This window comes from Prenolepis imparis, unplaced genomic scaffold (genome assembly GCF_030444845.1).
Source record: "Prenolepis imparis isolate NDT839.2.m4 unplaced genomic scaffold, iyPreImpa1.0 SCAF_4, whole genome shotgun sequence".
Classification (NCBI taxonomy): Eukaryota; Metazoa; Arthropoda; class Insecta; order Hymenoptera; family Formicidae; genus Prenolepis; species Prenolepis imparis.
Genome location: NW_028141162.1, coordinates 19,087,273 through 19,105,345, shown reverse-complemented (window position 1 = coordinate 19,105,345; position 18,073 = coordinate 19,087,273). Strand labels below are relative to the sequence as shown.

At 31.8% G+C, this 18,073-nt stretch overlaps 2 protein-coding genes and 1 pseudogene across 4 annotated transcripts; 2 read left to right on the top strand and 1 right to left on the bottom strand.

Moving 5' to 3' along the window:
* Window positions 1-340: 340 nt before the first annotated feature.
* On the top strand, window positions 341-4,004 carry LOC145935257 (uncharacterized). Of its 3 annotated transcripts, none has more exons than XM_083036406.1 (4): window positions 341-1,522; window positions 1,610-2,267; window positions 3,195-3,405; window positions 3,489-4,004. In XM_083036406.1, the coding sequence occupies exon 1, from the start codon at window positions 951-953 to the stop codon at window positions 1,401-1,403; it is 453 nt and encodes a 150-aa protein (XP_082892532.1). In that variant the 5' UTR covers window positions 341-950; the 3' UTR covers window positions 1,404-1,522; window positions 1,610-2,267; window positions 3,195-3,405; window positions 3,489-4,004. The 3 variants fall into 3 exon arrangements, with proteins under 3 accessions (XP_082892532.1, XP_082892531.1, XP_082892530.1); XM_083036405.1 differs by having other exon boundaries at window positions 1,607-2,267; XM_083036404.1 differs by having other exon boundaries at window positions 341-2,267.
* LOC145935240 (juvenile hormone esterase-like) lies at window positions 1,842-3,564 on the bottom strand. The gene is made up of 3 exons (XM_083036386.1): window positions 3,229-3,564; window positions 2,102-2,270; window positions 1,842-1,864 (listed from the first exon to the last, which is right to left on the bottom strand). Exons 1-3 carry the CDS (start codon window positions 3,562-3,564, stop codon window positions 1,842-1,844), a joined length of 528 nt encoding a protein of 175 aa, XP_082892512.1.
* A 5,312-nt stretch (window positions 4,005-9,316) lies between the features above and the next one.
* On the top strand, window positions 9,317-16,049 carry LOC145935239 (hormone-sensitive lipase-like; annotated as a pseudogene).
* Window positions 16,050-18,073: the final 2,024 nt, after the last annotated feature.

The window sequence follows — 18,073 nt, the reverse complement described above, 5'->3', positions numbered from 1 at the left end:
GCAAACTAATAACCTGTTTCTCTTTCAATTTTTTATTTAACCTACTCTCCTCTATTTCCTTATAATTTATCTCCCTAAAATGTTCAAATCATATAGATATCTTTTAGTACGTATATTTTGCTTTTATAATTTTTTTATATTTTTATATTAATATTTAATTTATATTTTAAACTATATGCATTATTATAATTCAAGAAAGAATATACTGTATTAAAAGATAAATATTTTTTATATTTTATATAATTAATAATAATTATAATATAATAATAGATTTAATATTTATATATATAATATAATATTTTACATATAATTGATATCAATTATTTAGGAAGGAAGATGGCCGCGGAGGTAGTGACAGGCAGAAAGTAGTGCTCCGTGTTGGAACGTGAAAAAGGTGGTTTGTTGGGTGAGATGGAGGAGAAGGAAATAAGAGGCGGATAGAGGAGTACAGGAGGAGTTGAGTGAAGTGATGGTGAGCGTGAGAACGAAGTAGAAAGGATTTTATGGAAGGTGGAATAATATGAAGCAACGGGAAGAAAGGACGAGGAGACGTGACGTGGCAGAGAAGATGAGAGAGAGGGCGCTGGACAGTAAGGAGAGGCTTAAGTGAGAGAAAGGGTAGATGGAGAGGGCGCCACGGAGGTTGCGGCAAGTAGAGAGTGGATCGAGCGGTTCAGATGGAGACGGCGAAGGAAGGTGGATACAGGAGTGGAAGTGGAAAGAGGGCGCCACCGGTATGATCGACACGTGCAGGGTCGATAGTGATCCAGCTGACAAATGTTTTGGAAGAGTGGAAGAAGGTTAGAGAGCAGGTGGAAAGTGAGAGATAATGGAGATTAAGAAGAAAGGACGCTGATAGAGCCGGAAGTGGAAAAGAGGAAGAGATCTGAAGAAAAGTTAGGAGACGGTAGAAGAGAGGATACGGTGTTGGAGAGAGAGAAAGTCGGAAGATGGAATGGATGAAAGAGGGAGTGAGAGAGATAAAGGAGATGAGAGTGATAATGGAAAAGATGCTGAAGGTGATGGAGAGGAAGTCGGAGAGAGAGACTGAGGAGGAGGAGAGGAGAAGAAGAGTGGAGAAAAGGCTAGAGAGACTGGAGATGATGGAGAGGTTATGGAGGAAGAACGTGGAAGTGGAGGAGAGATTGGAAGAGGAAAGGAAGAAAGAGAGGAAGGAGTGTAAAAAGAATGAGTCGGAGAGCGGAGAAGACAGGAGGTGGAGGGAACCGGTAAGAGGAGAACGGATAAAAGAAGAGAAATGTGAGAAGAGGACGGAAGAGGAGGGAGAGAAGAAGAAGACAGAGGAAGAATTGGAAGAGAGCGGACGGAAGATGACAGGGATGAAGCAGTGCATCGGAGGGAAGAGGGGAGAGAGAGAGGACAAAACGGAGGTAGAGGCGTAAGAGCGGAATCGGAGGAAGCAGAAGGTTAAAAGAGTGAAGAAGAGAAAGGGGGGAGGTTTTAAGGGCAAGAGGACATGGAAAAATGAAGGGGGAAAAGGGAAGGAAGACTGGAAAGGGGGGTAGGTATGGAGTAGAATGATTGTAAGGTCGCCTAAGGCTAGGATACAGGGGAATGATGTATTTATGTGTGTGTTTGTCCGAAGAAGTTTCTGTTTAGATGAGAGATGCAATGGAAGGAGGGAAAGGAAGGGATGCAGGAGAGGAGACAAGACAAGGCAAGGAGATGCTGGAGGTGAAAAGAGAGGAACAGGAGAAATGGGAGAAGGAAGGAGGTAGAGCGGGGAAGAACGAGAATGAGGATAATGGCTATGATATTCTGTGTGAAAGTATTGTATATGATAAGGGAAGAGAGGAGGATGTAAGGGGTTTGGAGCTTCCCTAAAAAGTTTCTAGGCAAACCTCTAGGGGAAGCCGAATAAATATGACTATGACTATGACTATATCAATTATTTATATAATTAAAGAAAGAATATAATGCATTTAAAGATAAATGTCATTTAAATATTTTAAAGAGATAAATTATAAGGATTTAAAAACCACACAAAGGCCGGAGAGAATAAAAGTGTTTCATATATAGATGCAAATATATATATACATATTAATGTGATTTATTATGAAAATCTTGCCAAAGACCTTACCTTCTGAAAGAGGGTTCACCATATGGTAATGAACACTTGCGCCTCCCGCACTTTCGCCAAAGAGAGTCACTCTGTTCGGATCACCGCCAAAAGAAACGATATTCTCCTGCACCCATCGCATGGCTTGCTGCTGATCTTTCAATCCAAGATTGCCCAGACATTCCAGGTCCTCCGAAAAATCGACGTGTTATTACGCATAACACATCTGTTATTTAAAAATCGATTTCTCTTTGAATTACGAGGCGCATTTTTTAAGTAAGAACCGTTTTGAAATAAAAAAAGATCTTAACAATACAAAACTATAAAAAATAATTTATTATAGCCAAAAAACTTCTACAAGCTTACTTTATTTTTCCACATAATCATCATAAACGCCGTTACTAAGTGGTCCAAGACACAGGCAGCAGACTTTTAAGAAAATGGAATTATGAAGCTATTGAAATGATATCAAAAATAGGTGGAAGTCAATGATGATTATGTGGAAAAATAAAGTAAGCTTGTAGAAGTTTTTTGGCTAAAATAAATTATTTTTATATGTTAAGATCTTTTTTTTATTTCAAAACGGACCTTACTTTAAAAATGCGCCTCAAATATAAAAGAAATTGTAATAACTTTCTTACTCCTCCTCCCCAATAATTGCGTAAAAACAAACATCATTCATTGTGCATATAATATTTTTACATAATTTTAATATAAGAAATTACACATCTCTGCGTGTAAAAAATTAAATTACACAATTAATCTTAGAGTGACATTAGTCATCCACGTGCTATAAAATTTGAATACACTTATTGTACCAAAGTAAGTCTCTTTTTCAAAATATAAAGTTACATTTTCATTATTTTATAAAATAATTAAAATTAGTTGATAAAAATAAACGAAAATGAAAACTTTTATGATTATTTTGACAAGAAAAATTTTGATTAGATTTCATCTTATCAGAGGAACATTTTGAAAAATCTTACGTAAGAAATACTTCAACTTCCTTCTCCCAAAAGCCTAACGTAATCTAAGAATGACCCCTATATGTCTTTATATTTTAATTCGTCTGAAAATAGATGTCAATCATGCAATCAATAATGTCATTTCATAGCGACCCCTTCAAGGTTAAAGAATCAAGATCGAACTTCACCGAAAATTGAGGGTGACGAGGACAAAATCGTGATCCAGCAGAACTTGGGCCCGTAAAATTCGGAATGACCAGCCCCGGTGAGCCATCCGCCACCGTGAAACCAGATCATGACCGAATATCGATGGGCGGTGGATGACGGCGTTTCGGAAGCGCGCAGCGTATAGCCGTTCAGGTAAAGACAGTGCTCGCCGCCGACGATCTCTTCCTGATATGTGTAGCTATTCCGTTGCGTACAAATTTCCGCGTTTTCCACAGCTGCTCGTACTCCGTTCCAGGCGGCCGCGGGTTGAGGCGGCTTCAAAAAAATTAAATTGCGATGATTTTGATTCATCCATGCATGGAAATTGATCTTGCGAAGGCTCGACGATGCTGGACAAATTAAGCGTTTCAACGACACTTTGGTGAAATAAAGAAATTTATCTTGTCTTGAGATCAATAAATTGTCTTGGATACTAAGGTATGAAAAAAGCTAGTAAGAGTCAAGGACAGATATTAGGTGCAATAAAATTCTTTTTAAAATCTTCTATACTTATTTTGAACGTTTCGACTCTTCGATGATCCAAAGAAAGGACCAGAAAGTTAAACAATAGGTATAGAGAAATTTAAAAAGAATTGTATTGCTCCTAATATCAGTGCCTGACTTTTACTAGTCCTTTTTATGAAACTGTCTTGAGACACAATATGAAATTGTTGTGTCAGAACGTTCAATTAAATTGTTTGGTTTCTTTAGAATTAGTCAATGTTTTTAGAAGTGGAGACAAAAATATTATTAATAAGAGAGCCGAATTTAACGAAAGTAGGCAAAAATTTAGTAATAGAAAAAATTAAGTAATAAAAATTATTTCGATTATGCTTTAATATTATTAAAATTTTATTCATAAAATTGTACGAATATATAATAAATATATATTACACATTTGTACAAAATAAATATTATAAACATCACGGGAATTGTATATAAAATCTAAAAATTATAGTGTATAAATTTTCTACAAATATAGATGTTTTACTTATATTGCAGAATTGAATATCGAAAATAAATTTAATATGGGCATTTATATTCATTATTATATTTATTATTTAACGAGTCTTATTTGATATGGTATTTATATTTATTATAATATTAAATATTTTATAATACTGTAGTTTTATAATATAGTTTAATGAGATTTCCAATTGTGTTTTGCTCTTCCGTTTTTTACGCAAAAATGTTCTGAAAAATGAACCTTATATTTAATATGTAAATGTTCAAGTGTAGAGACAACAAATTTCGCATTGATGCCTCAGCCATTTGTAATGCTGATTAATATACATGTATATTTTATGTTATTATTTGAAGCGTAGGTAATTTATGCGCGTGCTTATTCTTGTAAGCGACTTATATGAGTAAATTATTCCCGATGAGCAAAATTATGACGATGTTTATGATTAAGGAAACTGGTTTGTCATACTTGTATTTGCTTTTTACAAAATTAAGTTAAAATTATTTTTAATTTAGCCATTTTGATTTATCGAAATAGAAAAAATTTGCAAAAATGTGTAACATTATGTGTAACATTAAAGATCTTTATGTTAAATATTTTAAAATATTAATTGCTATATTTAATACCATTCTTGACATAAAACTCAAGATTTGATCTCGAATCTCAATTCATGATTCAAATATTAACCTGATATTATTTGTGATATTAATTACATTTAAGTATAATGTCTTTATTGAAAAATGTAAAATTTTTCAATACAAAATTTGCAAAAACAAACCACAGAGTGTGTTGGTGAATGACTTTACTCGTGTTTATATAATATATGCATAATAACATCTTTTTTCATTTTTAGAATAGATCGATGATATTACGTACGAAGAATTATGCAATGTGTTTGTGATTATCTCATATTACATAATTGAGAAAAGAAATAATCGACAGCTAAAGACATTTATACTTTTATTTATTAAGTTTCCTATAAAAAATTTAACTGCAAGATTTAATTAGAAAGAATCAATAAGCACATACATTTCTTTATAAACATAATAGTAAATAAAATATAGAACTATGACGTATTAAAACATACATTAAGAATAAAATAAATACTTTAAATTCTCATTTTATTGATATTTATTTATATTTATATTTTTATATATTTACTTTTCATTATATTAGTAAATGAGAAATACATTATACAAATTCGAGTAGAGAAAATTAAGAAATATATATTATACATTGCTAAAAATTTTTAATTAACATTTTATATAATTACATATGACAAATGTTAAAAAAAATTTGTTATATAATAAAATAATAATTAAATTTGATACGTCAACATATTTTAGTTTCATTTCCGCTATTGTTACGGTTTACTTTATATCTAATTGATGATAAATTTCCAAGCTTCTAGAATTCAAAATTAATATCAGATTATATTAACAAAAAAGAAAAGATTGGATAGTACGCTCGTATATTGATATAACAATTGATAATAATGTAATGGGCCAACTAAACGAGCAGGTTAATAGTTATTAAAAAGTTATGTTTATTGAAATTCTAACAACAAATTAATATCAGATAATTTTTCTCTCTTTCCCTCTCTCTTTCTCTCTCCTTTTTTCTCTTTTTTTCTCTTATATCCTTATATCAGGTATTATATTAGCATCACTGAATACGCGTGGATGTTACGAAATAAACGATGAATAAAATGCAAGGAGCAATCTTCGTAAGTCGTTAAATGACGAAGGCAATCGACCAGCAGAATATCTAATGGGAGCAAAATATTATTAGCATGATTTCCGTGATGTACTTCGCTTAGATTGAGGATAAAATTTCAATGCCTGTCACTTCTATTCAAGTATACAAGATGCACTGCATCTTGCATTATTATCACCTGCAAGAAACTTGATAAGACAATCTTTCGTTTTTCACATCTCATCAGTTATAATTAATTAGTAAAATCGTATTATAATTAATCAGTTGTAATTTACTTCATTATTTTGAGATCGTTAAATTTTCTTACATTTATTAATTAAATACAAGATGAATCTCTTCTGTATATTACATTTTATTTGAAAAAACATAAAATGTAAAAAACAGTAAGTGAGGAAAAAAGAGATTAATATAAAAATTATTTCAATTGACACAAGCTATCTTATAATAACTCAATTAATCAATTTTTTTTATAATTCTATTTGTTTAAAGAAAAATATGTGTATAAAAAATTAAATATTACTTCAATATTGCGACAAAATATAAAATATACTTGACAATTAGAAATCATAAAAAAATCTATCTAGTTATTAGTAAGTTTTAAAAGAATGGCGAGGGAGAATATTTATTGTTGATAAATAATAGCTAATATGGTTATTTAATTATTTATAAATTCTTACATTGCAATAACATGTATTTATTCGTAAGTTTATGCGTAAACCGCATAGAATAGTTTTAGAAACATATTTGAAATATTCTGATTTGAATATACTTTCTTATTTTCTCTTAAAAACACTTTCGAACGATCTTCCAATCGACTCAAATCATATAAACGCTTGCGGTAACATATTTAACTTGCTTCGCAAACACAATAAATTTAATATTAAGTGTCTTTGCACATCTTCTTCAATATTAATACCTTTTTTTATTAATTTTTAGCTTCTCCTATTTATATATTTATCATTTAATTATCTTTTCAATTCCTATCTTCTATTTAATGTGTGTAAAGTGCGACTTACATCTTCAAATAATTATGCCATTTGTTAAATAGCACTAATAAAAACATTTTATGTATTTTATTCTATAAAATTTTATTGAATTAACTTTCATTTATTTTATAATAGAGATAAACATATTTCGTAACTTCATTTTGAACAAATTATAATTGTAACTTTTGATATTTATAATTTTATACTTTGAACTTTAATTTTGTATGTTTTGACTTTGCATTTTTATATATATTTTTCTATTATATTTTTCTATTTATATATTTTATATTTATATTTTAATATTATTATATTATACGAGGCACATTTTTAAAGTAAGGTCCGTTTTGCAATAAAAATAAGATCTTAATATATAAAAATAATTTATTATAGCCAAAAAACTTCTACAAGCTTACTTCATTTTACCACATAATCATCATTGACTTCCACCTATTTATCGTTTTAACAGCTACCTGATTCCATTGTCTTAAAACTTAAGAGTTTGCCGCCTGTATCTTAAACTACTTAGGCCCGGTTCTACCAACGTCGGTTAACTTAAACCTCCAGTTAAACTATATCTTTGTCTCTTTTTAAATATGTTCTTAAAAAGAGAAAAAAAATATAATTTAACCGGAGGTTTAAGTTAACTGACGTTGGTAGAACCGGGCCTTAACGCCGTTCTTTAGTTCGCTATTAAGAAATTGAATAGACAACTGTGAGATTTATGGACCAAATATTATGGGTGACAATAAAGTTAGATAATGGTGTCGTTTGTTTAGAGAAGGACGAAGAAAATGTTCATTCAACGAAGAGCGTAGCGGTCGCCCAACAATGATGACAGAAGGTTTACGAAAATCAGCGGTTTACGGTTTCAGAATTGTCTATTCAGTTTCTATAGAGAACTAAAGAATGAAAAGAAAAGTGAACTAAAGAACGGCATTACTAACTGGTTCAAAACACAGGCGGCAGACTTTTACGATAATGGAATTAGGAAGCTGTTGAATTGAAACGATATTAAAAATGCGTGGAAGTCAAAAGTGATTGTGTGGAAAAATAAAGTAAGCTTGTAGAAGTTTTTTGACTATAATAAATTATTTCTATATGTTAAGATCTTTTTTTTATTTCAAAACGGATCTTATTTTAAAAATGCGCCTCGTATTATTATATTTTTATATTATATTATTATTGTATATTATATTTTAACTTTATATTTATATTTTTAGAAAACTTACATATACTGTATTGTATAAATATAATTATATTTTTAGAAAATTTTTATATGAATCTTTACATTTCTGTATATTAGTTTTATAATATATTAATATTAATAATAAGAGAGAATTATATACACATATATGGAGCACATGCAAAATTACTAATTTATGTATTATGTATAATATTATATAATATGTATTTTAACTATCGATGCAATAGTGTTAGCAACAGTCCATAACGTATGCAAAGCTAAACGATGCACGTGCTGTATTTACAACGACAGAACATCACATGAATATAAAGAGACGATAAAAAAAAGTGTCGAAACATTCTATATATTATTGAGACTCTTTTTTTTTACAATGAACTCGTGCTCGGAAAAATTTATCATATATTCATCTGATTGCAACATAATTTTTTCCGCGAAAGGAAGACGTAATAATACGCTACGTAGGATATATTATTTAGGATTGATTTTAAAAAGTGCGAAACCACTGCTAAAATTAATTGCGAAGAAAAAAATAACTAACGACGCGTAAATCCGGAGAAAAAATAACTCGATACTTTTATTATTAGGATTATTATTACGTGATCGCGCTACATAAGGCACGTGATTGCCGTGCGAAAGTCCCTGACGCTGCTTTCTGAAGGATTGCGCGATAAATCCATTAGGAATCATTAAGGATACAGCAAGCAAGTTTAGCTAATTAATTCTGCCTCATTCTAATCTTATAATTTTTTAAATTATAAACCATAATCCAGCTAGGTCAGTTCGTACAAGTTTTCGCAATCATTTTTCAATTATGATAATTATTGTTGATTATTTAAGTACTAAATATATATTTAGCATTAGCTTAAAATATTTTTTTAGAGCGAGATAGGTGTCAAACATGTTTTTAATTTGCAATAAACAATTGGATAACTCTTTGATATATATATTCAAAATAAAAATTCTAACGAATTAATTAATGCTCGCTTAAAAGTAAAGATATAAAAAAATCTTTATTATAGTAAATAGTTAAATATCAAATTGAGTTGGCTATGAGAGCCCGGGCGCAGTTAATCAAGCGCTTATTAGATTGAATATATTTAATATAAAATTACATAGATGATGATAGCGATTACATAATTAATAATAGCAAACGTTTCGGCTCTTTCTTTGAGCCTTTTTCAGCGCATACAATAGATGAAGGTATGAAAATTAAACGGATAAATTAATTGGTGATGTTCAAGCCGCGAGGAACTGTATCATTCCGCAAGAAGTCATGTAAAGTCGACGTTTTTTTCCTTCACTAGGTTGAAAAGCCCAGAAGTTGACAATGAGAAAAATATATTCGTGTTATCTCATCTAGATTGTAACGATACCCCCCGTTACCCGACCAACCAACGCCGGAGGGCTGCGCCCGGCGACCACCCGCCGGGCAGTGCAGCAGGCGCGATGCGCCACATTTTAAAGCCACACAGAAACACGGCCGTTATCACAGCCGCCCCTCGGTATCGTCTCCCACTCCGTATCGCGCCGATCGACGAGACGATCTCGAGAAGAACCGACGTCACCCGAACCACTCCGAAGGGACGTAAGATCGGGCCCCGGGGCCGTATAAAAAGGCCGGCGTCGTTTAAAGAAGATTGATTACAGTTCCCGATCCGCTCCGGTAAACATTTAGAATACCTCGACCAGATCCCGAACTCGTAACTAGCGAATACCGAGAAAGGTAGGGAGTACCCAGCCTCCGACGGGAGTTCCCGTCCAGATTCGCACAGCTACTTCCCCGCTCACACCGTCGGACCACGACCGCGGGGATCGGGAGTACCCGGTCTCCATTGGGAAGTTCCCAATTATCGGAGGCGTCCGTCTTCCGTCTAATCTTAGCCCCGGCATTGCATAACGGAGGTGGGGAGTTCCCCGCCTTTGACGGGAGTTCTCGTCGCCGGGGACCATCCACGGGACCCCATCCTCCGCGAAATAATCAATTCCAAGGAACCCGCGAATAAGACCGTACCGTCACCACGCGCTCTCTACTCCACCGTGCCCCGCCGACCGCGCCGTCACCGCTAGCGCGAAAATTAACACCGATACCGAGACGTTTAATGGTCTGGTCCTTTAAATCATATCAACACGCATCCCGGGTTATTAAACACGCACGTACAACAACTCGACCGAGTCGCTATACGAACATTTATATCTGCACTCTACCAAACATTTATACCACCATTTAGCGAGTAATTAACTGCACACTCACGCGAGCGTTTACATACACATTGATACATACATACACACCCATGTAAAAACACACTCTACACCAAATAAAATTATATTCTTTTATTGCGAACTAACTGGTCTTGTGTTCTGAGAGAGAGAGCCCTTCCCGAATCCTGTGATTCCGACTGAGCGATCTCGGCCGTATCGGGAAAACGGTACGTTACAAGATGAAATATTTCTTTTTTATAGAGTGAAGCTTGATGTGAATGTTACATTTTAATTCAAAACAAATCCAATTAACTCACAAATGTGTAGATCTCATAATTATCTAGCGTCGCAACTAGAGGACGGAGGTATAGCATTAGATAATACAGCAGAACGATCGTGTTAACATTGTAAGGCGGGTGGTTGAACTAATCTCAACAATAGACAAATTATATAAGTCAGCTAAATAATGGAAATAAAGTCAAGTAAAGGTTAGATGTGTGAAAAAGTGAGCCCGTCGAAAACAAAAAACAAAGAATAATAAACATACGAAGGAATCTCTCTGTGAGTAATTATAGATAAATATTAAATCAAATAGATTAGCGTTACAATTTTTTTTTAAACATAAAGGACTAATAACCAATAAAGTATATTTATGTTTGTCGCAGGCGCGATCGTGTATTTTATCTCACGCAAAGGAATGCTGGATCCGCCCAGCGCTGAGCGAGGAGTCTGTGTGACGTGAATCCGCAGATTCACTGAAGGACTTGCAGAAGCACAAAAAATAGAATATTGCTTCGGTGTGTTAGATAAACAACTTTATATTCTTAATATCAACCCTTTAATGTTTTATACCAAGTTTAACAGATGGTGATTGTCCGGCGCGAGAGCTGCAGTAAGATCCGATTGCCAATTGAGATAATCGCAATTAGCTGACGGGGATCTTATCTTGTAAATTGAGGTGAACGCGTCGTGAACGCCTAAATCGATTGCTTGGCGGGCGGTAGCAGGCGCAAGACTAACTGGAATATACGACCGACAGTACGAAGTTTATAGAAGCACAATAAATGAAATGATCTGATTGGCTCGTCGAAATCACGAGATTTCGGAAAAAGCAGATTACGGCATGTAAGGCCGTCGGTGAACGCGAGCGAGACTAACAAAAAATGTAAATAGAGCGGCGCGCGGTGATCGCGTGAGGAACATGAAATTCTCACATTCCTTAAATTTATTAAAATAGAATAGAATCTCTGTTAAAGCGAAGCGAATGTGAATACGTAATTAAGCGACACAATGATCTGAGTTACACGAGTTTATTTCGGAACAGAAAATCTTATTAAACACAAGAGATTATCACAGACTTGAAAAATTAGCGAACAAAGGATTTTGCGATAACGAAGCGCAGCTGATCGAGAGACGTGTAAACGCACGAAAAGTCGGTCGATTACTGTGTGGTATATAAGAATATGTCAAGGTCTCGAAAAATGTTTTCATTTCGAACAGCTGTTTAATAAGGCCGCGATGGGCGGCGAGGCGCGGGGAAAGACGCGCGAAACAGAAAAAAACGTAAACATGCTCGGCGATAATCCGAGTCGTTGCACTGCTTTCGCAAGAATCGTTTAAAGAGACAAATAATCCGAAAATAGATGAAATCGAGAATATTAAATAGAAATGACGAAAATGAAATATCAAATTAAATGAGTTAATTATTTTAACAATCTCGAACAATGTTAAAATAAAATTAAATAAAAGATAATAGATGAAAATGATTTAAATTTTGGGCAGTCTGTTAATTACGGTAACATAAGAATCTGGCAAGAGTTCAGTATCTGTATGTGAATTTAAACTGTTCTTTTGTCTCTTAATATGTAGCATTTCGGAGACAAGTCATTTTTCAAAGATAGGTTCCCTGTCTAGGTCGCCTTACAATGTTAACACGATCGTTCTGCTGTATGTTATCTAATGCTACACCTCCGTCCTCTAGTTGCGACGCTAGATAATAATGAGATCTACACATTTGTGAGTTAATTGGATTTGTTTTGAATTAAAATGTAACATTCACATCAAATTTGTTCTATAAAAAAGAAATATTTCATCTAGATGCGATAACACGAATATATTTTTCTCATTATCAACTTCTGGGCTTTTCAACCTAGTGAAGGAAAAAAACGTCGACTTTACATGACTTCTTGCGGAATGATACAGTTCCTCGCGGCTTGAACATCACCAATTAATTTATCCGTTTAATTTTCATACCTTCATCTATTGTATGCGCTGAAGAAGGCTCAAAGAAAGAGCCGAAACGTTCGCTATTATTAATTATGTAATCGCTATCATCATCTATGTAATTTTATATTAAATATATTCAATCTAATAAGCATGCGCTTGATTAACTGCGCCCGGGCTCTCATAGCCAACTCAATTTGAGATTTAACTATTTATTAAAACTTAGCAGAGCCGTAACGATTGTGTTTAATTTAATTCAATCTTGTCATTTTATTCTTTATTATAGATTTACATTCCTAAATTTAAATCTTAAATACTTTAAAGCTATTTTTATCGCACTGTTTAATATCTCGATTCGTTTTCAAAAAAGATTCGCAGAATTTAGAAATTAATGGGAACTAGAAAGTTTATAATTTTTTTTGATTGACTATTTCAGAATTATTCTACCCATTTTGTTAAGATCTAATTGCCTAAAATAAACAAAATAATCTTATCTTAAATCTGAGATCTCCGATCGGGGGTGCAGCATAGGGAATTCCCAGGAATGCATGAATGTCTCTTCCGAGTCTTATACGCATTGTTGCACCTATCAACGTGCCATTTCGCACTGTTGCTATTGATAGACTATAGACGATATATGCATTAAGTATAAAAAGATAAATGATGCCTAATTGGATTAGTATGTTATCTCGGACTTTCCACATTTTTTTCGACACTCCTGAAGTATCTGAAGTTCAGCTTCCGATCGTCGAGAGATTTTATAAAGAACCTGTCAACAATATTGTTAAAAATATGTAATATATAAATTTTATATAAGTTTAATATATGAATTACAGTTATAAATTACAATATATTATATAAAACGCGATACATGCATAAAATAAATATTTCATTACAAAGATGTGTAAACGAATATCAGTATTTGTAGACTGTAACAAGAAGAGATAAAGAGAGAAATGCCTGAATTAAATTTTGAAATAAATAATAAATTTATTATATCTATAATTATATCTAGAATCTATAATATAGATTTTTATCACATTAATTTTTGCAAATATTCCTGTTAAAATAACAATATAATAATTAAACTGTTATTATATTTTAATTAACTATAGTTATTTATATTATATATGTATATATGTATATATAATACAAAAATATATATACGTAATGTGTTTGAATACATCTAAATAATATCTGTTTGAATACATCTAAATATTTAAATAGAAATATTTAACAATTTACCTCTATATAATAAAAGTTACGGCTATATAGAACGAACGATTTGACTATCATTATCAAGAGAGATCATTAACAATAATGAGAAGAAAAAGATAATATTTATATTGAGTTTAATTTATGATCGACATAATTATAGAGAAAGTGAATTTATTCGTATGTCTATATTGCATCATCAAATGATCAATGATTTTCAGTATCTATACGATTCGATGAGCCGCGATTAAGCAAACCACAACACATGCTAGAGAAACTGGTTTTACAGGGAAAATGTAAAATAGATTCAAGATCAATGATACATAAGTGACGAGTTACGAAATAAAAAAGAATGTACTCTTAATTACTAGTATAATTAATTAAAAAATAACTAGTAGATGTATAATTCATGGAATTTATAGAGTAGAAAAATTTAAAATAATTAGTTAAAAAATTAATAATATTTATTGACACTCCATCAAGATCGGAAGTGCAAGAGGAGAATTATATGAGCTATGCGATAGTTCAATTATTCATACTCACGGGGGCGGATTCATCGCACAGTCATCGCAGTCACATCAAATGTACCTACATAAGTGGGCTACGATGCTCGACGTATCAATCTTGTGCATAGATTACAGTTTAGCCCCGCAAGCTCCCTATCCACGCGCCCTTGAAGAAGTTGTGTATTCTTACGCATGGGCGTTAAAGCATGCAACATTACCCGGAAGTACAACGAAAAAAGTGATATTTGTCGGTAAGTAAATGTTATCTTCGATATGCCTATATAATGTATATAATAGCAGATTTGATTATTCGATACGGTAAATACTTGGGAATTTTAATGATTTATTTTTTGACAGGTGATTCCGCAGGTGGTATCTTAAACTTGGAAGCCACCTTAAAATGCCTGCAGTTAAATATAAGGAAACCGGATGGTGTTTTTATGGCTAATTCACCGGTGATCATCGACTTTATTCCGTCGCTATCCCATGTGCTTTTCCTCACCGATCCGTTCTTATTGCTCGGAATTATAATACGAATCTTAAAGACTTACGTGGGGCCTGATAATGAAAAACTTACAAGGTAAAACTTCAGTTAAAATTATTATTATAATCTTTTTTCAATCAAAGTATTTTTTTATATGATGAAAATCGAAGTATGATGAAAAATGTTTTATTAAAAAAATATAACGAAGATCAATCGTTTCTATACTCTCTGATGTATCGCATATATATATTTTATTGTGAAAACGTTGTACAATTCACATAAATACAATTTATTCCGCAGGAAACATGAAAATGAAGAATGGACCAAATTCGATACAGAGTTTTCTGCGGAAATGAATAACAATGACAACGCGAGAAAATTAGTATCTCTTCCATCTGATTCGACATTAAATTCTGTCAATTTAAGAGAAGTCGATGGTATATATATACAAATCAATTACATACATATCCCTATAATAAATAAATAAATAAATATATATATATATATATGTATATATATATGTATATAAGATTTGTTTATATCTACTTCGCTTTTAAGAAGATTTCCTAATGCAATAATTACTATAAAGATCCAAAAGTGCAAGTTCAGTGCCGAGAATATATTATAAATTTTTAAATATATACAGAATATTCAGCTTCGCTTTAGTTTTGTCTATTTCGCCTATAAGGAAAAAAATGCAGTGTCAACAGAAATGATAATATTTTAGGACAAAGTAACAATTCTCTGTTTGGATGGTTCCTCAATCGAAGAAACAACAGAAATGTTAGGCAGCTTGATACAAAGAATGCGAAAACTCCTTCGGAGGAATTTATATTTACAATACCGAAGGATCCGCTCATGAATGTTTATCTTGTATCAAACAATATGTTAGTCCATTTTCCGCCCATGAAGATAATGGTACGTGATTTTGACGATGCAAAATGTGATGCGTTCTGTTCGCTATTGAGATTGAATATTTCGGAACATCTCATACATATAATAAATTTGTTTTTAGACAACACAGTTTGATCCTTGTCTCAATGATTGCGTCATGTTTGCGAGAAAGCTTCGATCTCTCGGCAACAAAGTTACGCTGGATATATTGCCGGATCTGCCGCACGGATTTTTAAATTTAATAAATGTAAAACTCTTTTTGTGTGTCTCTCTTTATGTGAGTAAATCATCACACAGTACATCCACATTATTTCATTTTATTTTTGTCATTTTTAGGTTTCGAAAGAAGCAAATGGAGGGCGTGAAACTCTCTGCTAGAAGAATAAATGAGTCGCTAGAGCTATAACTGTGTAATATGAGAAAATATTTTCTATTAAGACATGTATATTAATATCATATATGTATATCATATAATTAAATATCATTAATATCATTAATATCATACATATTAATATAAAATAAACGTTCTTTAATATCGCATTTATACAGCGAATATAATTATCTCTAGATGCAATCAAGTATTTACGATATCATTTTCAACGACTTAACTATTGATAATGTTTTATGGTTTACATATATTATATTAATTTATTTATATGTTAAACAGGAAAAAGAGATTTTTTTAATACTCACAAATAATATATGATTGCATTTATTAATATTAGCAAAAGATAGCTTAAATATATTTTTTATAAACAAATAATTTTATATATATTTTAACAATAATAGTGTAGTAGTAAGCATAACGTGAAAGATCGAAATAGTTTGGAAGATACCTAATGTATCTTGATAAATTATCACGTTAAAATAAAATATTTTTGCATTCTTCTTTCTTGTTTATTTATTAATATTTAATTTGTGACGCCGATTAATTGTTTTCGTCACTATAAGTCACGAGTTGCACTCTTAAGGAAATATTATATATAGCATTAGACTTTGGAAATATTAATTTTATTTCATAAATTTTCTTGAATTTTCTCAAATGTTTGTAATTTTAAAATACTGCGAAGATTTTTGAAATTTTGAGATGTAATAAATGACAAAGTTATTTATGACCTGCAATATTCAGATTGAAAAACTCTCAATCTTCAAAGGTAGACAAAGGAGAAACCTAGACAAAAGAATGCCTGGAATGCAACCATAGTTTCACCACTACTTTTTTTTTACCTGTTGCACGTCCCAGATCTGGCCGCAGGTACGTCGGAGATAAAAGTTGTATTATACTAAGAGTTTGGGGTAGTGTGAGAATGAAAATACCGTTAACCATAGCGAATTGACCACGCAGAGCAAAGCAATTTGTTGGCTGACTTATAGAGAAAATATAAGAAAATTGTAATATTGTGAAAATTAAACTTTAGGCGAAAATTTTCATCAAAATTATACAACACGCAACTAATGCTCATAAGTCAAATTAATATCTTGATCATAAATTGCAAATAATTAATACAAAATATTTTTAAACTATTTAAACGGATGGTTAGGTTTGTCGCAAGGTTTTGCTATTATGGATAAAACTATGAATATTTTTTTCTTTGCGTTATATCTCTATGCAAAAAAAAAAACTTTAAAATAATGTAATACAATTTTTAATAAAACGCGTGTGCTTCTTTTGGAATTATATTTTTAAAACCTTTGATATCAAATTTTTAAAAAATATTAAACCGCTCGATTTTAATTTTATTTATTGTACAAATATAACATATATCTATTTATAGTTTAATTATGACTTGGTGTGTTGCGGATTCCAAAACTGATATAAAACCTATACAGCCTCTAGGCATTTTCTTGTCCATATATTAACAGCATGTCAAACTTTCAATTCTCAACATGAATGAACACGTTCCATTGTCATTTCTCATCCTGTGCATCATCGACAAATAAAAGACTAAAATAAGAAAAGGTTTCTTTTTTGTGTATATTTGAAGATTAATAAGTTTTCGGTCTGTATACTGAAAGTCATAACTTGTACCTTTGTCATTTTTTTATATTTTGTATATAGTGCTATTTATCAAAATATTTTTACATATTGTGAAATTTTATTATTTTATATACTTTAAATATAGCATATATATGCCACGAATTACAGATATTTTAAAATATTTCCTTTGTCAACACATATATATGAACTATTCTCAAAGTTTAATTACTATTTTAAATTTTTTCTTTTTTTTAAATCTATACTGTAGTCGATAGGATGTCGATAGGAGAGATATATATATTCGATTCAAACTCTTAACTCTTTTCTAATTCTCAGAAATCGTATAAACTCTTTATTATTGTTACTCTTGTAAATTCTCAGAGAGAGAGACGCGCTCGACCGAGCGGTCGCCGTTTATAAACACTCGGTTAAAACGCTTATCCTTTCAAATG